The sequence below is a fragment of the Malaclemys terrapin genome, chromosome 18, assembly GCF_027887155.1.
Source record: "Malaclemys terrapin pileata isolate rMalTer1 chromosome 18, rMalTer1.hap1, whole genome shotgun sequence".
Taxonomy (NCBI): Eukaryota; Metazoa; Chordata; order Testudines; family Emydidae; genus Malaclemys; species Malaclemys terrapin.
In genome coordinates, this window is record NC_071522.1 from 2,476,250 (window position 1) to 2,501,438 (window position 25,189).

The window sequence follows — 25,189 nt, forward strand, 5'->3', positions numbered from 1 at the left end:
CGGTGGGTGGGATCGAACCTGGGCCCTCCGGAGCTTAGTGCGTGAGGTAAAAGCCAACTGGCTGTTAGCGAAGACTGTAGAGCAGACGCAGCAACTCTCTGGTCTTGGTGCCACTAGATGGGACAAACATCACACCCAGGAGGTGTGCGGGTTACACTGACTTGGTTTTGCAGCAACTACTGATGATGAAAGTCACCCAGTCTCTGCCAGATCACGGGGCTGAGCTGTCTTCCCCTCCCCCATCCCTCTTATCTGCTCCCCTCACATGCCTGGGAGACCTTCCTAAGTCTCCTCCTCACATTTCCGCATGCTCTCCAGGCCTGGCACCTCACACCCAGGGCTAGTTCTGCTCAACAACGCCTCCAGGTCTGGAATCCAGATAAGATAGCGGAGGAGTAAGCAACGTAGGAAAAGCTGAGAGTTAAAGTGGAATTGGGTTTCTCTTCCCCTCCCCACCCCACCACTGGCCTCTGCAATAGCTGACTGGCTTCACCCCAGAGATTGATCTACACAGGCGTCTATATCACCCCCCACATGTATGTATGTAAAATGCCACCTCACCCTGCCATTTCTGGGGTGGAGCATGGCAGCTGCTGAACGATGCAAAGGAGAATTACGTAGCAGGGTGAAAAATGCCACCCCCAGCTGGGCGTGCAGGGGCTGTTCTTGGATGGCTGAATGTCACATTGTGGCTCTCTGAGTAGCACCCCCGTTATGCTGGGCTCTGCACATACACAGCTGCAGCCCTGGCCCTGGAGCGCTTGCACACTGGTCAGGAAAACAAGGATGGAGCAAGGGGGCCAGAGGGAGCACCCTGAGCTGGGCCCTCGCTAGGAGGGACTGAACCTGGGGGTGTGGGTTGAAGGCTGGAGTTTGGAAGGTCACTCCAAGCACATGGGAAAGCATGGTGCCACCTGCAGGAGAGCCAGATAAGGGTGTCCTGCAGCCCCTTCTGCACCTCTGGCCTGGCCCAGTCCATGACACTGTCCCTATCTGCCGCTCCTGCAGATGCCTCCGTAGCCCTTTGCTGTCCCAGTTGCCCCAGAAACGTGGGCAGATCACAGGAGCGGTGTTCACACTGCAGAGAGGAATCTCACCACAGGGGCTCTCGCCTGCAGGAACAAGGGGCGTGGGCCCCCAGGGCTTTGTCATAAGAACGTCCAGACTGCGTCAGACCAATGGGCCAGCTAGCCCAGTGTCCTGTCTTCTGACAGTGGCCACTGCTGGATTCTGCAGAGGGAATGAACAGAACAGGGCAGCTATTGAGTGATCCAGCCCGTCATCCAGTCCCAGGTTCTGGCAGTCAGATTTAAGGACACCCAGAGTGTGGGGTTGTCCCCCTGACCATCTTGGCTAATGGCCATTGATGGACCTATCCTCCATGAACTTATCTAATTTAGTTTTGAACCCTGGTATACTTTTGCCTTCACAACATCCCCTGGCAATGAGTTCCACAGGTTGACTGTGCGTTGTGTGAAGAAGTATTTCCTTATGTTTGTGTTAAACCTGCTGCCTATTCATTTCATTGGGTGACCCCTGGTTCTTGTGTTATGAGAAGGAGTAAATAACACTTCCCTATTCACTTCCTCCATACCAGTCATGATTTTATAGACCTCTGTTGTATCCTCCTTAGTTGTCTCTTTTCTAAGATGAACAGTCCCAGTCTTTTTAATCTCTCCTCATATGGAAGCTGTTCCATCCACTACCCATTTCTTTTGCCCTTCTCTGTACTTTTTCCAATTCCAAGATATCTTTCTTTGAGATGGGGTTACCAGATCTGCACACAGTATTACAGCTGTGGGCATGTACTATGGATTTATATAGTGGCATTATGATATTTTCCATCTTATTATCTATCCCTTTCCTAATGGTTCCTAACTCTGTTCGCTTTTTTGACTGCCTCTGCACATTGAGCAGATATTTTCAGAGAACTATCCGCAACTCCAAGATCTCTGTCTTGAATGGTAACAGCTCATTTAGACCTCATCATTTTGTAAGTGTAGTTGAGATGATGTTTTCCAATGTGCATTACTTTGCATTTATCAACACTGAATTTCATCTGCCGTTTTGTTGCCCAGTCACCCAGTTTTGTGAGATCCGTTTGTAGCTCTTTGTAGCAAAAGAGTAACTGATTGGACTTAATCATCCTGAGTAATTTTATATTGACTGCAAATTTTGCCACATCACTGTTCAACCCCTTTTGCAGATCACTAATGAATATGTTGAATAGCATTGGTCCAGTACACATTTTTAGGGACCCCACTATTTACCTCTCTCCACTGTGAAAACTGAGCATTTATTCCCACCATTTGTTTCCTATCTTTTAACCAGTTACTGATCCATGCGAGGACCTTCCCTCTTATCCCGTGATTGCTTAGTTAATTTTAGAACCTTTGGTGAGGAACTTTGTAAAAGGCTTTCTGAAAATCTAAGTACACGATATCCACTGGATCCCCCTTGTCCACATGCTTGTTGACCCCCCTCAAAGAATTCTAGTAGATTGGTGAGGCATGATTTCCCTTTACACAAACCATGTTGACTCTTCCCCAACAAATTATGTTCATGTATGTGTCTGACAATTTTGTTCTTGACTATAGTTTCAACCAGTTTTCCTGGTACTGAAGTCAGGCTTACCGGCCTGTAATTGCCAGGATCACCTCTGGAGCCTTTTTAAGAAATCAGTGTTACATTATCTATTTGCCAGTCATCTGGTATAGAAGCTGATTTAAGTGATAGGTTACATACCACAGTCAGTAGTTCTGCTATTCCATATCCGAGTTCCTTCAGAACTCTTGGGAGATATCACCTGGTCCTGGTGACTTATTATTGTTTAATTGATCAATTTTTTCCAAAACCTCCTCTAATGACACCTCAATCTGGGACAGCTCCTCAGATTTGTCACCTAAAAAGAATGGCTCAGGTGTGAGAGTCTCTCTCACATCATCTACAGTGAAGACGGATGCAAAAAAATCATTTAGCTTCTCCACAACAACCTTGTATTCCTTGACTGCTCCTTTTAGCACCTTGATCGTCCAGTGGCCCCACTGACTGTTTGGCAGGTTTCCTGCTTCTGATATACTTAAAAAAAAAATTCTGTTAATTTTTGTGTCTTTTGCTAGTTGCTCCTCAAATTCTTTGGTTTGCCTGTTTATACTTTTACATTTGGCTTGCCAGAGTTCACACTTCTTTCTCTTTTCCTCAGTAGGAATTCACTTCCATTTCCCCATCAATGTGACCTACTCTGTCACTCCAGTATATTTTCTACCTTGGCATTACCATCTCCCATTGATTATTGTCATTCCACCAAGTTTCTGTTCTGCCTGTTATTTCAGTATCTCATTTAATACCAGACCCTCAAATCCACCCATCTTAGTATTTAGACGTCTAGCATTTGTATACAAGCACTTCTCAAATGTGTTAATATTTAGTTGTCTGCCTTCATGTGATGTAATCGAATGGGACTTTTTTGTGACTGTTTTTTCTTCAGTTCCCACCTCTATTTTATACTTCCATCTCGCCTCTTTATGAGGATGCAGAGTATCCCCTTTAATAAATCCTCCCTTAATGGATGTGTGGCTGAACCATGTGCTCCTCTGCACCTATCGGCTTTCCCCCAGCCCTTAGTTTAAAAATTCCTCTGCAACCTTTTAAATTTTCCATGCCAGCAATCTGGTTCTGTTTTGGTTTAGGTGGAGCCCATCCTCCCCGTATAGGGCTCCTCCTTCCCCAAAGGTTCCCCAGTTCCTAATGCATCTAAACCTCTCCTCCCTACACCATTATCTCCTCCACACATGGAGACCCTGCAGCTCTGCCTGTCTGTCTGGCCCTGTGTGTGGATGGGAGCATTTCAGGGAATGCTGCCACGGAGGTCCTGGACTTCAATCTCTTAATCTAGCAGCCTAAATTTGGCCACCAGGACCCCTCTCCTACCTACACATACCGCAACCAGCGGCTCCTCCCAGCACTGCACATAATTCTGTCTTGATGTCTCGAGAAGCCCACCAGACAGATTTATGTGCAGTGCTGGGGAGGAGCCAGTGGTCGTGGTACATGGGGGTACCAGTGACATAGCAAGAGGTAGGAGAGAAGTCCTGGGGGCCAAATGTGGGCTGCTAGCTCAGATGAAAGCCCAGGCCCTCCGGTAGCAGGTCAGGTGCTGTGTCTCGCAGGAGGAGCAGGGAATGACACGGGCCCCTAGGCAAGGACCAGTGCCCAGTGCCCGGTGCCCCAGCTCTGAGACGGGGCACCTGGCTGCCACCAGAGCCCTGAGGTGATGTTGGCAAGGGCGGGGCAAGCAGGGTCACTGCAGGCCCAGCGGGGGGAGCCAGGGCAGGCCATGGGCACGGGATGGGGCCGGGGGCAAAGCCGGGAAGGGAAGCCAGGGCAGCCCGTGGCCGAGGTGGGAGGAAGATGAGCTTGGGGCCCGGGCTGCCCAGTTCCCGGAGCGCCGGGGGACAGAGAGCCCGGCCCGGCCCGGGGAACTACAGCTCCCATCAGGCCCCGCCGCCAGGCCGCTGCACGGAGCTCTCCAGCCGGCGGGGCTGGTCCCGGAGCGGAGCAGGGCAGGGCGGGGTCCATGCCGGTGCCTCGGGGCCCGCTGGGGCTCCAGGCCCTTGGGCAGCCAGCGCCGCTTCCTGCCGCCGCCTGCGCGCCCTGCGCTCCGGGTGAGCGCTGCGCTGCGCGCCGCGGCCGGGCGCTTCCCTTTGTGTGCGCGGGCGGAGCGCGCAGCGGTGCCTGGGGCCCGGCGCTCGGCGCTGGAGCGCCCCCCTCTCGGGGAGCCCCGGAGCCGGGCCCGCCGCGCCGGAGATCCCCTCCCAGCCACATGCCTCCGCAGCCCCAGCCTCCTCCCCGCGCCGCCGGCAGCCCTGCGCCCAGCCCCCCGCCCCTGCGCCGCCGGAGCCGGCGTGCCGACAGGATGATCGCCGCCGCCTCTGCCGGGAAGGGGCCGGAGGGCAGGTACCCGCTGCACCGCCTGGTCTGGCACAACCGCGCCCGCGAGCTGGACCGGGAGCTCAGCTCCCAGCAGGTGGGTCCGGCCGGCGCGCACCGACCCCCCCCCCGCTCATCCCGGGACGGTGCTGGGGGGCAACGGGGCTATTGCTGGGGGTGGGGTGGGGGGCTGATGCAATAGAACCGCCCCCCCCCCAGCAGCATCCCCGGGAACGTGTCTGCATGGCAGGGCTTCCCCGCTCCCCGGCTCCAGCCAGCAGGGCCCTTGCCGGGCGGTGCAGGGAGCCTCCCATTGCGGTGGGTCTGGGGGAGGGGGAGCGGGGTCTTTGCCTCCGCCCGCTGTAGGTAACAGCGCAGGTGCCAGAAGGGAGGTGAGGAGAGGACTGGGGATCCTGCTGTATGATTTGACACCCCCCCCCAAAAAAAAAGCCCTTCTCCCCAGAAACTGTCCAGGGGCCCCTCACCAGGGCCAGGGGATCCAGCCACTGGGTGTCGCGCAGTGGCCAGAGCCAGTGTCGAAAGCAGCCGACAGAAATCCCGAAGCACCAGGCAAAGCACTGCAGGGTGGGCGTCCCGGGGCGCTGGCTTTTCGCACCCTGGGGTGTCGAGTATTTGTAGAGAGGTACATCCCGGGGCCGGGGTACTCGAGGCCTAAGGAAAGGGGCGCAGAGCAGGGCCAGCTTGGACCAATTGGTTCACCTCTATCAGGAGCCCAGCACCTGGCTTATGGCCCGTGGGGGATGGTGGCCACCGTGGGAGATACTCTGCCACCTTCTCCCATCCAAACGCCCCCTGGGTTTGGGAGCTTGGTGACTGCCTAAGGGCTTTGTGCCAGCGCCCGTCACCATGGGACCGGAGCAGTTCCCAAGTCAGGCGGCTGGCATAGCAAGATCCCATGGCACATACATTCCCTCTGGCCTCAGAGTCCCCTTCACAGGCTCCCAAGGATCACCTCGCACCTGAGGCTGCGATTTGCCTGGGCCTACAGGCAGGGCCGGGCCGGCTCCAGGCACCAGCTTAACAAGCAGGTGCTTGGGGCGGCGGAGGGAGAGGGGCGGCACCTGCGGCAATTTGGGGGCGGCAAGTCCCTCACTCCCTCTAGGAGCGAAGGACCTGCAGCTGAACTGCCGCCGCCGATCGCGGCTTTTTTTTTTTTTTTTTTCTCAATTGCCACCGCCAGTCGCGATTGCGATCGCGGCTTTTTTTTTTTTTGCTTGGGGCGGCAGAAATGCTGGAGCCGGCCCTGCCTACAGGAATCCACACCCAAAGCCCAGTGAATTTCAGTGGAAACTGGTCACCTAATTCCCTTGGACTGGGTTGAAACTCCCAGCGTGGGTGTTAACAACTCATTGAAAGCTCGGGGTGCTGGGAGGAGAGGAGTGGTAGGACACGGGCCCCTTGTCCTCCTTTCCTTTCCAACCTGGTTTGTTATAGACACTTGATATATGTTTTGCCTCACAATGAATCTGGTGTAGCTGGAGGGGCAGTTGCCTCTGCTGTGGTGAAAACAACGCCTGCTAAGAGCAAGGACATGGACCTTGGGAAACGGGCAGTGTGCGGTCAGGACTGTGTTCTGGCACGGATTGCCCTGGGCACGCTCTGGTGAAAATGTTTACACCGGGCAGCGAGTAAGAGCTCCGGGGGCCGCTGGCCCAGCAGATAATTCATCTGGGTTTTCACAGTGTCGAAATACAAATTTACCAGCTTGGGGGGGGGTTCTTTGTCCCTGTTATTCAACTAATTAACCCCCCGCCCACCCCGAGCAGCACAACGCTGTCTCCGTTACAACAGCAGTATGGTGTTGTGGGGAAAATGGCAAACTCCAGGCAGTTCTGCATTCGGGCATCCCAACTCCCTCCTTTGCCTGCCCGCTCTGTGCCAGGGCACAACGCCCTGTGGCTGAAGTTGTGTGAAGTGTGTGACGATGCCTCGGTTTGCAGATCCTGCTGGTGCCCAGGTACTGGGAGTCAAGAGCGCGCAGTACCTTGCAGGATCAGGTCCTTAGTTGTTTTTACAATGAGACGTACAACCGCCTCTGACGCATCTTCTTCCGGCTGGGATATTTGCTATGGCTGCAAGGCTTTTCTTTACCTTGGCTGGCTGGTGCCACACCCGTCTGTATTGTAGCAGGCAGCTGTGGAAAGATCCTGGCCTAATTGTGATTTGCATGGAAATGGAGACGCCACGTGTGAGCTCCTGTTTTCTCCTCTTTCCTGATCGGAGCAGCCTGTGGGGGAATCTCCTGCTTGTAATTCAGGGTCGTTTTTAGCAGCAGCTCGGGGAGGCGGAGATCTCAGTTGAAGAAGTGTGTGCTGGCCATTTCCCCGGGCCCAGAACGGACCGGGCGAGCGTAGAAGTAGCAAGGGGGATTTTTCCGCCCCGCTTGGTAACTTATGGCTTTGGAACGTTGCGGCGGCTTTTCCTCTGAAGGAAAAATTCTCCAAGATGCACGAGGTCTCTCCCCATTTTCTGTGACATGGTTGGAAGGGGCAGCAGTAAAACGAGGGTTTGATTGGTAGGAGCTGCCTGGGCTGGAGGTCGGCTTATTCTGAGGGAGAAAAATACCCTGCCCCGGTGCCCACGAGAGCCCTGCGCAGGGCCCAGCTGGAGGGCTCCAGGCAGCCCATGGCGCTAAGCCGGGTAGCACCAGCGGCAGGTCCGAGCAGGGTCTCTGATCCACGGCGGCTGTGTGATCACCCGTCTGACCTCGCCCAGCATCGCCTGCATCCTGCCCAGAATGTCCGGCCTCTCCCAAAACACAGCCCCCCGGCCCTTCCCGTACCATTGCCTGCTGCAGGGCAACCTGTCTGCTCTGCATCTGGTGCTTCGGCCGTCGTCCGGCAAACTCTCCTGGGCTCCTCCGGGAGGGCGCAGGGCAGGGCCCACGGAGCAGCTGTTCGGGGCAGGGGCTGCGTCTGAACAGCACTGAGCATGCTCGGTCCTGGCCTCACCCCGGCGAGCTGCACGTTGTCAGGTTAGGGCTCCCGTAAATAGGGGCACCCAGAGCCTCCCTAGGCAAAGATCCCCCTGGAAAGGAGCCCCAGACTTTGTGGGGGGGCAGGGGGGCAGCTCGCACAGACCGGCCCCTGGAGAGGGGCTGCCATGGGCATTGCACCTCCGCAGTCCGGCCGGAAGAGGAAAGCGCTGGGTGCTGCTGTGGGAACTCTCGGCTTGTCAGGTTCTGCACAGGTCACTCCCGGTGCCCCATCCCCTCCTAGCCAGGCCCCAGTGAGCCCCCGAGGCAGGGGAAGGCCCGTTCTGCCTGCTGGAGCCCAGCTCAGCTACGCAGCCAGACCCAGGCCATGGCACAGCCCAGATCCAAGCCCCACTGTGCCGGGGGCCGGACAGACACAGCGAGGCCTGCAATCTAATTGTATCACAGTAGCAATGAAAGGCCCCAGCCAGGTGAGCCCAAGGGACCCGCTCCTTGGGCCCAGATGGATCCAGCCCAGATTCCAAGAGCTCAAGGCCCGAGCGATGTGGCCGAGGTCAGACATGTGGCCCTGGCACCAGGGCGGTGCCACTGTAGTGCAGACAGAGCGCGGGCATCTCGCCCTCTGCCCAGCTCTGAGTGCAGCAGTGAACACCAGGCCCTGGCTATGCTGCCTCCCATGATGCTGGCTCTGTGCTCGGGGCAGCCAGGGCCCTGGGATGGTGCCGGGGCATCACCGCAGCCAGGCTGAGCTGGGTTCAGGGGGCTCAGGGGCAGAAGAGACTCCTCAGCTGGGGTGAGCTCTGCCCCCTAGTCTCCCTCCAGCTCACGGGCCCCTGCAAACGGGGCATAGCCGCCTTGGCCCTGGCTGTCTGCCCCTCTCAGCTGTTGCTGGCAGGGCACACCTGGGAACTCCCAGCTCCCCGATCACTCTGTGCCAAGCCCCGGGGATGGTGCTGGCTCGGGGGGGCTGTTCACACTCTCCTGCTGCCAGCATGGAGCCAGGATTGGGAGGGGTCTGGGGCAGCAGCGAGGGAATCTCCTCTCCATTGCCGCCTCTCGGCTACGGCAAAGCCAAAGGATCTGGGTAGCTGCTTGCAAGACCAGCCCTGGCTTTCCTGACCCACGGATTCCCTGCCCCCACGCGAGCCCGCCCCTGGGAAATCCGAGGCGTGGCAGCCTGTGCCCATGCTGCAGCACGAAATGAAGGTTTGTCTGGAACATGTTTCAGACCCTGATACATGGCCAGGCACCAAGGGGTGGGGAAGGGAGCAGAACATGGAGCTGAGCCCGAGGGCACGTTCAGCTCTTGCTTGGACGGGTCGGCCAGTGGGGATGGCCCTGGAGCCTGAGTTCCCCGGGCACAAGCAGAGGCAAGCCAGGCCTGTGCTGTCAGCTCCAGGGAGGCCTCACCTGCATCATGGCCAGCTGGGGGGTGGGGAGCAGAGGCGCAGCTCGGCTCACCAGAGGCAGGTCCTGGCTGGCACTGAGGGGCAGGCTGGGCTGGAGCCGGTTGGCACGGCCACTCCGATTGAGTGGAGCCAGAGCAGCACCTGTGGATTAAACAGTGCGAGTCACAAACAGTTTTCTTCTCCCCCTTGGTGCTGCCCCAAGCGCCTGCCAATGGAAACTGGCATCTCAGGCTGCAGGATGAACTCTGCAGTGACCCCTCTCCAGGCCCTTGTCAGCACCCTTCTTTTTTCCTGGCGGGCTCGGTGATTGGTGCCCTCTGAAGCCAGCTGTCCCCAGCTGCCCGTTGGCAAAGGCTGGCCCTTAGCAGCCCTACAGGAAGGCAGAGTCAGTTCAGCGAGCATGTGGGAACCGCGTCCCAGCCTCAGGGCCCTGGGGTGGGCTGGGCAGTGGTGTCTGTGGACAGAGCCCCTGGCTCTCAGGGCGATGGGGCCGCCCCCCTCCCCCCGAGGAACCGCATCCCGGAGGTGTGATGAGCTATGAGCAGTCCCGGCCCCCCTGTTCTGTTGCCTGCCCAGCTGGGCGGTTGGGCTCTGTCACGGAGTGGGGGGGGGAGACCAGGCCCTGCACCCCCGGCTTCCTGCGATTCACCGGGACTCTCAGCCAGCCAGTAAAGCAGAAGGTTTATTTAGACGCCGGGAACACAGTCCAAGACAGGTCTTGCAGGCACAGACAACAAGACCCCCCCCCCCCAGTTAGGTCCATCTTGGGGTCCCAGGGGCACCACAGCCCCGTTGGGGTGGGGGTCAGAGCCCCATCTGGGTTCCCCTCCATTACACCAGCCAGCTCCCAAACTCTCCCTCCAGCGTCTCTCACCCCGCCTCCCCCGGCTCCTCCCGCAGCCTTTGTCCAGTTTCCCGGGCAGAGGTGTCACCTGGCCTCCAACCCCTTTCTGAGTTATGTGCTCAGGTATCTTCCCTCAAGGCCAGTCTCCCATCCCCAATGCAGACCATCCTAGCCACACTCCCCTGCAGCCTTCCCCGGCCAACACTCCCCACTCAGCATTCAAAGACCACAAGTTTGTCACAGGCTCCTCCTGCCCTCCTCCTCCTGAAGACACTGCGGATGAGCCAGCAGCTAATGCCATGGCCTGCTGCAGCCACTTGCCGTGTCTAATATCCACTGCCCTTGTGCTTCCTCCCCTGCAGCCAAGATTGCTGATCTTATCTGGCCACGCAAACTCGCTTTGCTGAGTCCCCATCCTCCTGGTGCCAGGGCGAGAGACGCTGCCACTCACTGGCCATGAGCAGGCCAGGAGCCAGGCGGCTGCCTCAGGAACTCACCACCCCAGGCACTGTGAGGCGGGTGCTGCCCAGGGGAGCCACAGGCGGCGCTGGGTGGGGGGAACGGCCTGGGAGCACAGAGCTGGCTGGGTGGGAAGCCTGGGCATTAGCACTTGGTGCTGCCATTCACCCAGCTTCTGCTCCCGGTCATGTCCTGATCTGTCACCTGGTGTAAATGGGGTGACTCTGGATTTACACCCAAAGCACCAAGAGCCAGCTTTGGTTCCTGGTCCACAGTGAGGGACCCATGTCCCATCCCCTCCCTGGGGCAGCACCCACTGGGCCCAGCCTCCGGGAAAGCCCTGGTCCCGCAGCTGGGGCTGGGGGGAAGCTGTGTTAACCATCTCCCAGCTGGAGGGCAGGCGTGTGTGTTTTCTTTCATTAGTTAGAGCCCTTTTCATCAGAGCAATTAAGAGCCAGCGAGCGATCACCATGGAGAGCGTTTAATTAACGTGCCAGCTCCTGCTACACTGGAGGTGTCGCTTCCAGAACCAGTTTTGTTTCTGGGGCATCCCCTGGCAGTGCCGGGTCTCAGTACCATGCGCTGTGCCCCTCTGCAGGGACAGATGCATTTGCCAGGCCCCTGCCACTAAGGTGGGCAGGGTGGAGGGGAGGCCATGGCTGGGCGGTGTGGGTTTGGGGGGCCGGCAGGAGTGGTGCATGGGGGTGTTAACAGCTGGATCCAGCTGGCATGTGAATGGGAAGCACCGAGGCGGGGGGGAGGAACCAGGGAATGGGGGAGTCAGACCTGAGCATCGGGGAGCCCGTCTGCCCGGGCGGGGCAAGGCTGAGATCCCCAGCGTTGTGATTGGGGCACCCCAGAGGGGCATGGCAGGGGATGGCCGAGCTCTGCTCCCTGGGGGGGATTGTGGGAGATGCCCCAGCCCGGCTGGCAGCACCCGACCCCACTGGCTGCTCCCAGGGGCCGTCTGGTGCTGCCTGCTACCCCTCAGCCCCCGGCACGGCTCTGAGCTGGGAGGCTCCTCTCCTGGCACAGCCGCCCCAGAGCGCCAGGGCACCATGGGCAGGGGGCTGGTAGCCTTGCAGCAGTGGAGCTGCCCCCCCCCCCGCCACTCTCCAGGGGGTTACAGTTTCTCTCAGCAACAAGAATTGGTCCCTGGGAGCTTGTGTCTGGCAAAGGAGTATGGGGCAATTAGCACGGGGAGTGACTCCAGGGAGAGGCCGTCTCCAAGCAACCTGGTCTCCCCCCCACACTCCTAGGGAGCCTCCTTGTGGCAGAGCTGCCAGGAAAGGGGGGGCCCCACTCACCCAAGTCAGGCACTGGGGCCCCCCAGCCAATGCCCCTCATTCCACCCTGCAGCCCCCCGCTGCTCTCTGGGGGGGGTCTCCCACACTCAAGGCCTCCTCTCAGGGCCCCTGTGCCGCTAGCCGGGGGGCTGGAGGAGACGCTGGCCCAGAGCCGCTCAGCTGCCACCTCCAGACATGCAGCCCCATCTCATCACAGCCGGGGGCCAGCCCAGCACCCCACCCCCGGGGCACTGACCCCCCCGCTGGGCCAGGCACCGGCCAGCTCCCGGCTCCTGCTCCAGACCCAGCTGGGGTTCCCCTCCCACTCCCCATGGGCTGCAGAACCAGCCCAGCGGGCAGGGCACGCTCAGGAAACAGCTGGCACCTGTAAGCCCGGCCATCTCTCGCCAATGGGCTCCTGGCAGCTCACCGGGCCTGGCCCAGAGGCCTGCAGGCCAGACGCCACTAACCCTTTCAGCGCCGCTCTACACCACTGTGCCCCGCCTCGGGGCGGGCCCGAACCTGCAGTCAGGCTCATCCCTGCAGCGGTGGGAGGGCAAAAGGCAGGGCTGCCCCTGGAGCAGGGCTCGCTGGGCCCGCCAGTGGGGGTGTTGCTGGGGCCTCCTCCATGTCGGGGCCAGCCTCTGCAGGGAGTGGGGCTCCCCCCCCCCCCAGGGTTAGACCCCCTCTCCTGTGCCTCCTATGGCCTGGCACCCCACACCGTCCCCAGCCTGGCTCCTGGCACGGCCGTCACATGAGCTCCCGTCCTCTCCGCCGCCCAGGTGGCCCTTGACCCAGCAAACCCAACTGCTCATCTCCTCAGCTTGGCAGAGCCTTTCATGCATGGCCGGCTCGGTGACAGCGCTCCCCGGGGACACCACTGGGCTTTCAGTGGGGGGGGGGTGGAGGGGCAGCGGGGGATGGGAACGGAGCTGCCCACAGAGCGGGAGCCTTGTGCTAGCGGGCACAGCGGGCGCTGGCAGCCCTCCCTGCTGCCCCCCAGAAGGGAACGTGGGGGAGAGATGGGGATATGCGCAGGAGGAGCCACTGGCTGTATCCACGCTCCAGGCCTGGGGCACGTGCTGAGCCCCTAGCCAGTCCCAGCGGCTGGGCCCATGGTGCAGAGCCGGGCGCCCGCCACTCGCCCTCAGAGCAGGAGGGGGGGAACACGTGGCCTGAGGTCTGGCTGGGCGTGACGTGGTGTGTACCACGGCTGGAGGGTATGGGAGGGCAGGGAAGCACATGCTGGGCACACAGGGAGGGGAGCTGCTGTGCAGCAGTGCTGGGGTGACCTGGGCAGAAATGGGGGATGGGACCCAGAGGCTGAGTGCTCAGGGCTGCCCTGGGGGCACCCGGCCCAGCCGTCCCTGCGCCAGGTGGCCAGTGGCTGGGCATTGCCACGCACCCAGTGCCCAGCGAGGCAGCAAAGAGGCACCACGGTGTCAATTTGCAAATTGCATTGGTCACAAATAAAGGCCGGTGGATTTGCTGGGGAGGCCAGGGGCAGTTACAGCCTGTATTGGCCCAGCCGCTGTAGGAGGCAGGGCTGAGTGCGTGGGCTCCTCCGAGGTCTGGACAGACTCACCAGCTTGTCTCATCAGCAGAAGTTAGGCCAATAAATGCTATGAACCCTTCCACCTCTCTCCTGTCCTGGGCCCAGCACAGCTCCACGCCCTCCCCAGCTCGCTACCTAACGGGACATCAGCTCACTGCTTGGGCCAAGGCTGCCCCTGGTGTGTGTGTGGGGGGAGCCCTGCCACCAGGGTGCTGGTTCAAATCCTGCCCCGCAGCCCACCTCCCAGGGTGGGGGGCGAGAACAGGCCCAGCTGGGCAGCTGCCCCCTGGATGGTGCTGCTGGCACGGCCCCGGGGCATTCGCAGGGAGCAGCAGCACCTCCCTGCCTGGGCAAGGTGCCCTGTCCTCAGTCCTCCCAGCCCTGCTGTGGGGATTTCCCTGCTACCTCTCCCCACCCCCCAGTGCAGCAGGGAGCCCCCAGGGCCCAGGCAGGGTCACTCACCCCATGTCCTACGGGCCTGGAGCCTCTCCCGACTTGCACCAGCACAGGCTGCAGCTGCCCTGGGGCTGATCAGGTCCCAGCTCAAGGCCAGGCCCTGGGGGCTCAAATCTCACCCAGTGCTGGGCTGCCTGCAGTGAGCTGTGTCCTGGGCTCAAAGCGCTCGGGCCTGGAGGCAGCAGGGGCAGAGCTGGAGGGATGTGCATAGGCTGGGTTGTAGCCCGTTGGCCAGGCCCGGTGCTGTGCTGCCCAGAGAAGCAGCCAGCCCAGGGCACTGGGGTCTCGCCCTGGCTCATCTGCATGGGGCTTCCCCCACAAAGAACAACCAGCACCGATGGGCGAATGGCTGGCCCTGCCTCTGAATTCCCAGGCCAGGGCCTCTCGCCAGCCAGTTCCTTGGGCAGCTCTCTGCCCTCCCCCACCTGCCCCATGGGTGTGGCTCTCAGACCCCAGTAGGGCTTACACCCCCCTGGAGCACTGAGACACCGGGGGCCCCACAGACGGGGTAACAGCCGGACGCAGCCCCCTCCAGAGCAACAGACAGGCCTGCTGGGGCTGCTGCCCCAAACGCCATCTCTGGGTCACCCAGCTAAGCCCCTCTCTGGGCTCTCCCGGCAGGTGGACGTCGAGCAGCTGGACCCCCGGGGCCGCACGCCCCTGCATCTCGCCACCACGCTGGGCCACCTGGACTGTGCCAGGGTCCTGCTCCAGCATGGAGCCGACGTGGGCAAGGAGAACCGCAGCGGCTGGACAGGTGGGCGGGCGGCTCCGGGACGCCAGGGGGAGGCTGATAGCCAGTGCCCGCAGCAGCCTCACCTCTCCTGCGCCGGGGGCTGGCACCTGGGGACGCTGCCATTTCTAGGCACCAGAGCCAGCTCTCTGCAGGGGCTGGCACTTAACGGGCAACAGATCTGAGTGAGACCAGATCCACTGCACGGGGGTGGGGGTGTGACAGAGCAACCGGGCGCCCGGTGTGAGCTCATGGAGGTCACTGTGCAGTGCAGTGCGGGGGGGGGGGCTGAAGAGCATGAGCACGTGGGCACCCTGCCCCTAGCCAGCTCCGCTGAGCCCCTACCCCAGCCTTGCCCCCCCCAGCCCTGCCGGTGCCCCTCACTCCCGACCCGCAGCCCCTGCTACCCCAGCCTTGCCCCCCCAGCTCTGCCAGTGCCCCTCACTCCCGACCCGCAGCCCCTGCTACCCCAGCCTTGCCCCCCCAGCCCTGCCGGTGCCCCTCACTCCCGACCTGCAGCCCCTGCTACCCCAGCCTTGCCCCCCCAGCCCTGCCGGTGCCCCTCACTCCCGACCTGCAGCTCCTGCTACCCCAGCGCTGCCAATGCCCCTCACTCCCAACCCGCAGCCCCTGCTACCCCAGCCTTACTCCCCCCAGCTCTGCCGGTGCCCCTCACTCCCGACCCGCAGCCCCTGCTACCCCAGCGCTGCCGATGCCCCTCACTCCCGACCCACAGCCCCTGCTACCCCAGCGCTGCCGATGCCCCTCACTCCCGACCCACAACCCCTGCTACCCCAGCCTTACCCCCCCAGCTCTGCCGGTGCCCCTCACTCCCGACCCGCAGCCCCTGCTACCCCAGCCTTGCCCCCCCAGCTCTGCCGGTGCCCCTCACTCCCGACCCGCAGCCCCTGCTAGCCCAGCCCTGCCCTGCCCTCCCCAGCTCTGCCGGTGCCCCTCACTCCCAACCCACAGCCCCTGCTAGCCCAGCCCTGCCTCCCCCCAGCCCTGCCAGTGCCCCTCACTCCCGACCCGCAGCCTCCTTCCAGCCCCCCAATCCCAACCTAAGTTCCCTGTAAGCTGCACGGGCACGCAGCAGGCTATCAAGGGCCATGCATGCGGGGAGAGGTGCCCCGACCCAGCCCAGCCCTGCTAGTCCTCTCTTCCCACCGCAGCCCCAGTGCAGTCTGCACCCCAAACCACTCATTCCTGGCCCCACCCCAGAGCCTGCACCCCCCTGCACCCAACCCTCTGCCCCAGCCCTGAGCTCCCTCCTGCACCCCAAACCCCTCATCCCCTGTCCCACCCCAGAGCCCTCATCCCCCAACCCTCTGCCCCAGCCCTGAGCCCCCTCCCACACCATGAACCCCTCATCCCCCACCCCACCCCACCCCGAGCCCTCATCCACCATTCCCCAACCCTCTGCCCCAGCCCTGAGCCCCCTCCCAACTCTGAACCCCTCAGCCCCACCCCCGCCACACAGCACCTCCATATTGGTGCACAGAACAAAATTCATTGTGCACATGGATGTAAAAAATTAGAGGGAACATTGATCCCAAACCACAGCCCCTACTAGCCCAGCCCTGGGCTCCCATCTGCCCCCCTTCCACAGCTCTGCTGGTGCCCCCGAGTCCCAACCCACAGCCCCTCTGCCGGAGCCCCTCAGTACCATCCCCCCCCCAGCAGCAGACATTGTGGAGGTGCTGTATAGGCCTACGGTGCAAAGGGGTGTCCGTTCCCAGCACCACATGCAGGTAGCCAGCTGTGCTCCTGCAGTGGCTTGGGGCAGGTGGGAGGGGCAGCCCCAGGGGGTCCCTAATGGCTGATGCTGACGCCCCCTGGCTGAAGCAAACCCACGGGCCTCACAGAGCTGCAGGAGTCGAGCTCCACCTGGGGGCACGGCCAGAGGACCAGGCCAGGCTCCTCCCTGCTCTGGAATAGGGTGCCCTGCTCAGGTGCTGCCCTCCCCAGTGCAGGCTGGGGCAGGGCTGGCTCTCCTGGTCCTATGGGCGGAGGGGACACTGCCTGAAGCCCCCTCTGTCCCCCCAGTGCTCCAAGAGGCGGTGAGCACCCGCGACCTGGAGCTGGTGCAGCTGGTCCTGCGGTACCGTGACTATCAACGAGCTGTCAAGCGCCTGGCTGGGATCCCCATCCTGCTGGAGAAGCTGCGCAAGGTACGGCCCGCCCGTCCCCCCGAACACTTCCCCCCGGGCCACTGCAGGGAGCCAGTGCTTCCCGGGCCATCGGCCCCCTGCCCAGCGGGGCTCCATGCGCCCTCACCAGCCCCACGGAGCGGGGAGCTGGCAGGTTTTGCACACGGTCACACCAAGGACTCCTGGCTCCCTGCCCCTGCAGCTGCTGGGCATGAGGGGACCCCGCGGGTGTCCTGGGCACCCCTCAACCCCGGCCTCTCTCCTCTCCCCAGGCCCAGGATTTCTATGTGGAGATGAAATGGGAATTCACCAGCTGGGGTAAGTTCTGGGGCCACTGGGGGGGGCTGGGCCCAGGACAAGCGGCAGAGCCCTATTGCTTCCCCACCCTCCCCATGCCCACGGACGCCCCTCGCATCCCCCCGGTGCTCCCCCACACCCGTGACAGCCTCAGGCAGCCCTCGGGTCCAAGTGCCGCCTGCCAGACCCCCTCCCTGCTGGGGACTCCATTGCCTCTCCCCTCACCTGCCAGGCCCCCCACCCTGCTCCCCCCAGTGGAGAGCTCTGGCCATGCGGCGGTTTGGGGAATTCTAGCTGCCGGGGTTCTGGAGCGACGGGGCCCAGGCCGGCGGGACGCCCCTGCCCGGCACCCCACAAGGCAGCATGATGGGGGTTGGGAGCTGCCCCTAACGTTTCCCTCCCCACAGTGCCCTTGGTCTCCAAGATCTGCCCCAGCGACACCTACAAGGTGTGGAAGTGCGGCCAGAACCTGCGTGTGGACACGACTCTGCTCGGCTTCGACCACATGACCTGGCAGCGGGGAAACCGCAGTTTCGTCTTCCGGGGACAAGGTGAGCGCGGCCCCTGGCACAGCGCAGTGCCCGAAGGCTCCGGGGGCAGCCCGTGGGCGCTGGCTGGTGATAATGCACACACCCATCTCACTGCAACGGGAGGCCACACCGGTCCCTCAGTGCACTCTGCCCCCCAACCTCCCAGCAGCCAGACAGGTGCTGCCTCAGTCGCTGGGGTGACCCTGTGCTGGAGGTGGGGGGAGCCCACTGGCTGAGACGCACTCAGGAAAGGCCCAGCTTAGCCCGGTGGCCTGGGGCTGGTGCTCCATGCCCTGGCTCTGCCTGCTGGCTGATGCCCACTCCCCTGGCACGAGAGTAGCAGAGGTCTCGTCCTGCTGGCTGGGGGGAGGAGTGAAAAGCCCCTGTCTGCACACCAGGTGGCATGAGGGAAGACGCCTACCCCGCTGGCTGGCACCCTGGAGCTGGCAAGCGAACGCAGCAGCGTGGAGGGGGCACGTGGGGTTCATGCAGACAGAGGAGCAGTTATGGATGGGGGAGGGGCTGATGCCCAGGGAGGGGCAGCAGCCCACCCGGCCCCTGCTCAGTGCCAGGGCAGGGGGGCTCTGCCACAGCTGGAGATCCAGCACTGGCGAAGTCAGGCAGACTCCTGGCACATGCACGCCCGGCCCTACTGCACACGCCCCCATCCCGCACCCCCTGTGCCGTTCTGGAGCCCCCTGGCGCGAGGTGCTGATGTGGCCTCCTCCCGGCAGACACCAGTGCGGTGGTGCTGGAGATCGACCACGACCGGCAAGTGGTGTACTCCGAGACGCTGGCGCTGGCCAGCCACGACCGCGAGGGTCTGCTGGCTGCCGTGCAGCCCACCGAGGAGCAGGTGATGGGCCGCCTCACGGCGCCTGTCGTCACGACCCAGCTGGACACCAAGAACATCGCCTTCGAGAGGTGGGCACACGCTGGGGGGGGAAGGCTCGGGGAGAGGGCTGGGAGGCAGGCGACGTCTGCTGCAGCCCAGGGGTGCCTCGGGTCCCTGGTTTTGGGCAGGGCCTGGCAGATGGGTGCTCGCAGCAGGGCGGGGGGCAGCACGGGGTGGGGTGGGCTGAGCGTAAATCCCCCAGGGGTCTGTCGCTCACGGCTGCCTTGTCGCCATCAGGAACAAGACGGGGCTCCTGGGCTGGCGGAGCGAGAAGACGGAGGTGGTGAATGGGTACGAGGCCAAGGTGAGGGGCAGGCGGGGGCAGGGCGGCCTTGCCAATGGCCCAGGGGAGAGGGTTGCAGGGCAGCGGCTGCCAGGGGGAGACAAGTGCACCCTGCCCAGCTCTGGGAGGGGCAGCGGGAGCCAGGACAAGACCTGACGCAGCACAAAGGCAGGGTCACATCTTGGCCCCCTCGCCTGACCCCAGCCAAGGCTCTTTGGTGGGCGCAGAGCCGCGATGCCCCAGGCTTCGCAGGGCCATGGCAGTGGGGCCTTAGCTCCTACCCAGGGCCCAGGTGCCGGGGGAGCAGCCTGAGGACCCCGGGCACAGGGCCTGGCGGGGGCACACCTCTGGGGGCAGAGAGAGCTGCAGCCTCTGGCCTTCGGGCTCCTCCCCGCAGGTGTACAGCGCGTCCAACGTGGAGCTGATCACGCGGACGCGGACGGAGCACCTCTCCGACCAGCACAAGGGCAAGAGCAAAGGTAAGGGCCGGCTCTGGGGGATGGGGGGTTGCCCAGGCCCCCGGGGATGGGCCCTGTTTCTGCCCCTGCCGCCCCATAGCTTTCCCGTCTGCCTTTGGCTGGGGGAGGCAGGCGGGTCCCGGCCCTGCCCTGCCCCAGCTGGGGCGCTGATGGTGTCACAGCCCCATGCTTTGTCCCCGTCTCTCTGCAGGCAGCAAGACCCCACTGCAGTCCTTCCTGGGGATCGCCGAGCAGCACGTGGGGCCCAGCAATGGGGTGAGTAGCGGGCTCAGCTGGGGGGCGACTTTGGGACCAGCATGGCCCTGGCAGCTGGGGGAGGTGAGGGGCCCGTGTTTGGGCAGAGCAGCCCCAGCCTGGCCAGGCTAACGAGGCCTTGCTCGTCCCGGCGCAGACGCTGATCACGCAGACCCGGAACCACACCAACCCCACGGCCATCACCCCCGAGGAGTACTTCAACCCCAGCTTTGAGCTGGGCAGCAGAGACATGGGGCGCCCCATGGAGCTCACCACCAAGACGCAGAAGTAAGGAGGGGCCGGAGTCCCTGCCAGGAAACCTGGGGCAGAGGGGGATCCCTGGCAAGAGAGGGAAGGCTGGGGATAGGTGGAACTCACTGCTGCAGGGAATTGGGGCAGAGAGAGCAGGAGCGGAGGCTGATCTGGGAGAGAATGGCAGGGCAGGGGCATGGCCAGAGCCCACTGAATCCGCCTGGGGCTCCCCACATAGGACCGCAGTGCAGGCTGCCCAGACAGTGAGGAGTGTGGGTTGTCCCACGGGGCAGCAGGCAGCACCTGCCCAGGGAGCTCTCGTGGGCAGCCTGTGCTCCGCAAGGCTCTGTGCTGGGGGACCCTCTGCCTGGGCAGCGCCAGGCCGGGGCCCGTGCTCTGCTGGGCATCTCTTCCTGCTGCAGGTTCAAGGCCAAGCTGTGGCTGTGTGAGGATCACCCACTGTCCCTGGGCGAGCAGGTGGCGCCGATCATCGACCTCATGGCCATAAGCAACGCGCTCTTCGCCAAGCTCCGGGATTTCATCACGCTCCGCCTGCCGCCCGGCTTCCCCGTCAAAATAGGTGAGGCCGCGCTGCCCCTGCCCTGCCCTGATCCGGCCGCTGAGGGCTCCGTGCACCAGGTCCTGGCGTGCCACATGGACGCCAGCTTCTGGCCGGTGCCCTCACCCCATGACCGGGGGCTCCCTGGGGCCTGTGCCCCCAGTGCCCAGGTATGACTCTGGCTGCTGCCTGCGGGAGGTGTGTCGGCTGCCAGCGCCCGAGGGGCCCGCAGTCTGCACGTGCCAGCCCCAGAGCCCCACGGACAGGGGGGTGCATGCGCTGCTCTCCTGGCTCTGGCACTGCCAGCCCCGGGCCATGCAGGTGTCACCTCCCTCACTGCGCCCGCTCTCTCCCCCTCCCAGAAATCCCCATCTTCCACATCCTCAACGCCCGCATCACCTTCGGGAACCTCAATGGCTGCGACGAGCCCGTCAGCTCCGTGCGCCGCAGCTCCGGGAGCGAGGCACCTTCGCCCAGCAGCGACTCCTCCAGCGTCAGCAGCTCCAGCTCCCTGGGTACGCGGCCCCTGAGGGGACGGGCGAGGCGCCGGGGTCTGCGGTCAGCCCCACATCCTGAGCTACCTGCGCACCAGCCCCCTGGTCCCCCTCCCCCCCACGCCCATCACCCCCTCGGGCTTGATAAGGGAGGGGGAGTTCGGCTTGTGCATGTTAGCAGCCCCCCCCTTGGACCTGGCTTGCTCCCCCCTGTTGGCGACCAGGCCAGTAGCAGCTGGGCCCAGTGCTGCTGCCACCTGCCCTCCCCTTCAATAGGGAGGCAGGGCTATGGGGCCTGCAGCTCCCAGCATGCATTGCGGCACAAGCCAGCAGAGTGCATGCTGGGGGGTGTAGTCCGCAGGGGGTGCGTGCGGCGCCGTGTCCCCGCCCCCAGTGACAGGCGCGTCTGGTCCCCGCAGCCTCCTGCCGGGCCTGCGAGATGGACCCGTCCCTGTTTGAGGCCCCGCCTGGGTACAGCGTGCTGGGCAGCCAGCGGGACGCCATGCGCGAGGAGGACGACGACCTGCTGCAGTTCGCCATCCAACAGAGCCTGCTGGAGGCCGGCACGGAGTACGACCAGGTGGGCTCCGCGCCCCCTCTGCCGCGTGGCCAGCAGGTGTCACGGGCTGGGAACAGCCTCATCCCAGCGCGGGGCTCCTGGGGCCGCCCCTTCTGCCGGGCACCGGCGGGGTGCAGGGCGCGGTGAGCACCCAGCCTCGGGGGCTGCCGGGGACCAGCTCTCGCGTTACGTCTGTCCCAGCCCCACAGCACCAGAAGGGCAGCACAGACACCCTGAGCCCCATACGCAGCTCTGGAGCCAGCCTGGCGCGGGCAGCCCCGCACTGCCGCCCTCCCCTGCCCCGCCTTGGCGCTGGCACACACGTCGGGCAGCAGCGCCAGCCAGGAGAACGGTACTCCCAGGGCTGCTGCAGCTGGGCTGGTGGTGGGGCCCTGTGCTCGCTGGGCTAAACGTCTCCTCTGCTCTCTCTCTGGCCACGCTCTGGGCCTTGGCCTAACCCCCGGCCAGGCCCCAGGAAGCGCCATCCAGGCTGGGGAGTGGGGGGAGGTGGCAGGCGAAGGGTTAATGCGCTGCGGCTCCACCTGCAGGTGACCATCTGGGAAGCTTTGACCAACAGCAAGCCGGGCACGCACCCCATGTCCCAGGAGGGCCGGCGAGGAGACAGGTTGGTAAGGTCTGGCTAGTCCTAGCCAGGGTCAGGGCTCACGGGGCCTGGCATTGGAGCCGGGGGGTCGGTCTGTCCTGCCCAGCCCAGTGGCCCCACGCAGCATAGCCCCATGGTTTTGTTCCACAGCTGTGTGCAGCCCCAGCTGGAGAGGGGACCCTCCCCACAACGTGCCCAGGCTGTGCCTCAGTTTCCCCAGCTGTAACAAAGCTGGCCACCCTCCAGCTCCTTGGGGACGCCACCAGGGTCATCACACCGGGGCCTTCTGCTCACCAGAGTCCGGTGTGACCGACAGGGCTCTAGCATCCCAGCTGGGCCGGAGAGCTGCTGGGCCCATCTGCCCCGTATCCAGTCACTTAGCCCCCCGTATCCAGGCGCTGGGAGCGGCACCGCACCCCACAGCAGCCTCGGCTCAGCATTGACACCCGCGTTCCTAGGGGTCCTGCTCACCTTTGCTCTGTTCCCCTGCCCCCTGTAGGACACCCCAGCACACGCCTCCCCCCCGGCAGGCCAGCCCCCAGCAGCAGGGCGGGGGCGGCGGCGGGCCCAGCCCCCTGTTCCGCAGCTACGACGAGCAGCTGCGCCTGGCCATGGAGCTGTCGGCGCGGGAGCAGGCAGAGGCGGAGCGGCGCACGCGGCAGGAGGAGGAGGAGCTGCGGCGCATCCTGCAACTCTCGCTGACCGAGCAGTAGCCCAGCGCCTGCGACGGGCCCTGCAGCTGCTGCCCAGCTTGCCCAGGGCCGGGGTGGTGCGGCCGCCGCTGGGCAGTGGCGTTCCCTGAGCCAGCAGTGCCCACGTGAGCAGAGGTGCCAGCGCTGGCCCACCGCAGATGCCATCGCACCGAGCCAGTCAGAGACCATGCCAAGAACACTGTCAGGGGGCGCAGGGGCTGGCCCGCCAGGAGGAGACTGCTGCATCAGAGGGAGCCCCCGTGATGCCGTTCCCAGGGCCCTGCGCCCCAGAGGGAGCGGGCTGGCTCCCCGTGCACCCCAGACGCCTCGTTAATCCTCGCCTGCCCTGGGCAGCCCCAGTGACCCGGGCCTGGCCAGCGAGGGGCAGAGATTGCGGGCCCAGGGCAAGGTTTGGCGAATGGGGAGAGGGCACCATGCCCATAACCCTGCGGGGGAGGACAGGATGGGGCTGCGGTGGCAGGAGGTGACCTGCTGCGAGGCAGGGGGCACCCCCAGACCCATTACTCACGCCCCAGTCCCAATGGGCGGGTACGCACCAGCTACAACCAGCTGCAAGGGCTGGCAGGGCATGGGTGGAGAGCCCAGGGTTGGGCTAGCAGGAGGCTGCGGGTCGGGAGTGAGGGGCACCAGCAGAGCTGGGGAGGAGGCGGTCAGGGTGTCAGGAAGGGAGGGTGCTGGCTAAGCGGTGTGGGGCCCAGAGGCAGGGCTGGATGGGGTTAGCTGCGCAGGGAAGCAGGAACGCTGCTGTGAGGTGATACAGGGTTCTGCTCCCCCCCTTCATGCTGCCTGGACTGGGCCCCTTACCCTGCCCCTCCCGCCCCCGGCAGCTCGGCCTGCCTGAGCCTCCTGCCCCCTGTGACCCACAGCAAGGGCAGGGCCCAGCTGCACACACCCTCCCCCCACCCCCACTGTGGGCTCACGGATGCCCCCCACTCTTCAGCGACCCAGGGACACTGCCCAGTTGCATGGGGCTCTGACGCTGCCAGCAGCCGGCCCTGACACCTTCACTCCCATGAGAGGCCGTGAGGCTGCTTGTGCCAGGCCCTGCCTTCCTGCCTCGCCCCAGGAGCTGGGGAACGAGCGGTGCCAGCCCTGCCTGCTGGGCTGTGGCAGTGCCAGAACTGGGGGAGGGCTGGCAGGCCGGGTGAGACTAGCACCCAGGCAGCCCATAGGGAGGTGGGCACAGGTTACCTGCCCTCCCTCCGGCTGCAGGCACCAGCCCCGTCTGCTGCCCTCTCAGCACGCACCAGTCCCGGGCTCCGTGGCACCGATACAGCATCAAGTGCACTTAGCCAGGAGCCAGGCCAGGCTGCCGGCCGCTTTGCCACTCAACACGGAGCCCCACCGGCCCGGCCCTGCGATCGTGCCCTCCCCAGCCCCCTGCCAGCACACGTAGGATGGGCACTTACCAAAGCCTGCTAGTGGGGTGAGGGGGCAGGGCAGGTGCTGCAGCCCCCACCCCCTGCCCAGGAGCCATTCCCCCGAGGAAGCACTGAGAGCCCAGCACTGCTGCCCCCCAGCCCCAGGGCCCCCCCACGCACCAGGATCCAGCCGACTCCTGAACTATGGGGAGTGGCGGCAGGTTTCTCTGCCTGGGCAGCACCTGCCCACACCACCATTAGGACGGGGAGCCCCACTGCCCCCTGCTGGCCCTCCAGCTCTCAAGTGATCGCAGGGGGGGGGGGGGGAGGCTGAGCAGGGAACACCCCCTGAGCCAGGCCCAGTCCCCGCCATGTCCCTCACAGCCTGCACGCTGCAGCCCCTGGGCTGAGGGGTTCCCTCGTGCCCCTGCTGCTCCCCGCAGTGCACGTCTCACCAGGGCCCTAAACCGCAGCGAAACCTTACGTCAAATGGTGCTAACTCCCCGCATCCCCCCGCCCCCAAGAACACAGCAGCCCTGTGCTGAGACGGGGCCCGGGCCCTCCCCGCGCCAGGCCGGGGGCACAGGGCTTCGCTCGGTCTGTCAGACTTCCAGGCACAACCAGAGGGGCGGCCTGGGGTACACGGCTGCAGGCCATCCCCAACCAGAGGGGACATGGCGCCCGGCGCCGAGCCATCACTCCCGAAGCCGTGATGGGGCAGGGACCTTTTCTTAATCGCCCATGACACCCCCCCACACCAACTGTACAGCAGGGGCTGGGGCACGTGGGCATGGCCAGGCGGGGGGGCCAGGCCCACAGGCTGCAATCACGGTGGACACCAATAAAAGTCTTTAACGTTTGTCTTTTAGCAGATGCTGGCTCCACGGGAAGGTGGGGAGGGGCCCCAAGCCTGGCTCAGGCCCTGGCGATAGGACACAGCAGGGCACGCGTGTTTGGCTTGATTGAAGGCAGCCAAGCAGGGACCAGAGCCTTGGCTACCCCCCGGCCCCCGAGATGCCTGGTGCAGTGGCTGCTGGCAGTGCAGCACCAGCCACTCAGGAGGTAGGGGGCACGGAGCGCTGGGGTTACCCCAAATCCCCCTGCTAAGTCCCATTTCCCCCACACACCAAGGTGCTCTCCAGCCCCACAGGC

The 25,189-nt window shown here is 63.8% G+C and overlaps 1 protein-coding gene across 2 annotated transcripts; it reads left to right on the forward strand.

The window, feature by feature from the left end:
* The first annotated feature begins 4,380 nt into the window (after nucleotides 1–4,380).
* On the forward strand, nucleotides 4,381–24,896 carry ANKRD13B (ankyrin repeat domain 13B). Of its 2 annotated transcripts, none has more exons than XM_054008104.1 (15): nucleotides 4,381–5,026; nucleotides 14,516–14,651; nucleotides 16,674–16,798; nucleotides 17,050–17,095; nucleotides 17,482–17,625; nucleotides 18,339–18,528; nucleotides 18,737–18,803; nucleotides 19,180–19,261; nucleotides 19,452–19,516; nucleotides 19,653–19,783; nucleotides 20,170–20,327; nucleotides 20,669–20,821; nucleotides 21,220–21,380; nucleotides 21,908–21,988; nucleotides 22,463–24,896. In XM_054008104.1, the coding sequence occupies exons 1-15, from the start codon at nucleotides 4,577–4,579 to the stop codon at nucleotides 22,763–22,765; spliced, it is 2,292 nt and encodes a 763-aa protein (XP_053864079.1). In that variant the 5' UTR covers nucleotides 4,381–4,576; the 3' UTR covers nucleotides 22,766–24,896. The 2 variants fall into 2 exon arrangements, with proteins under 2 accessions (XP_053864079.1, XP_053864078.1); XM_054008103.1 differs by having other exon boundaries at nucleotides 4,382–5,026; nucleotides 21,908–21,984.
* The last annotated feature ends 293 nt before the right edge of the window (nucleotides 24,897–25,189 follow it).

Coding starts and splice junctions, on each gene's coding strand:
- ANKRD13B (XM_054008104.1), top strand. CDS start 4,577: ATGCCGGTGCCTCGGGGCCCGCTGGGGCTCCAGGCCCTTGGGCAGCCA. Junction 18,529..18,736: donor AAGAACATCGCCTTCGAGAG/GTGGGCACACGC, acceptor TGTCGCCATCAG/GAACAAGACGGGGCTCCTGG. Junction 18,804..19,179: donor TGAATGGGTACGAGGCCAAG/GTGAGGGGCAGG, acceptor TCCTCCCCGCAG/GTGTACAGCGCGTCCAACGT.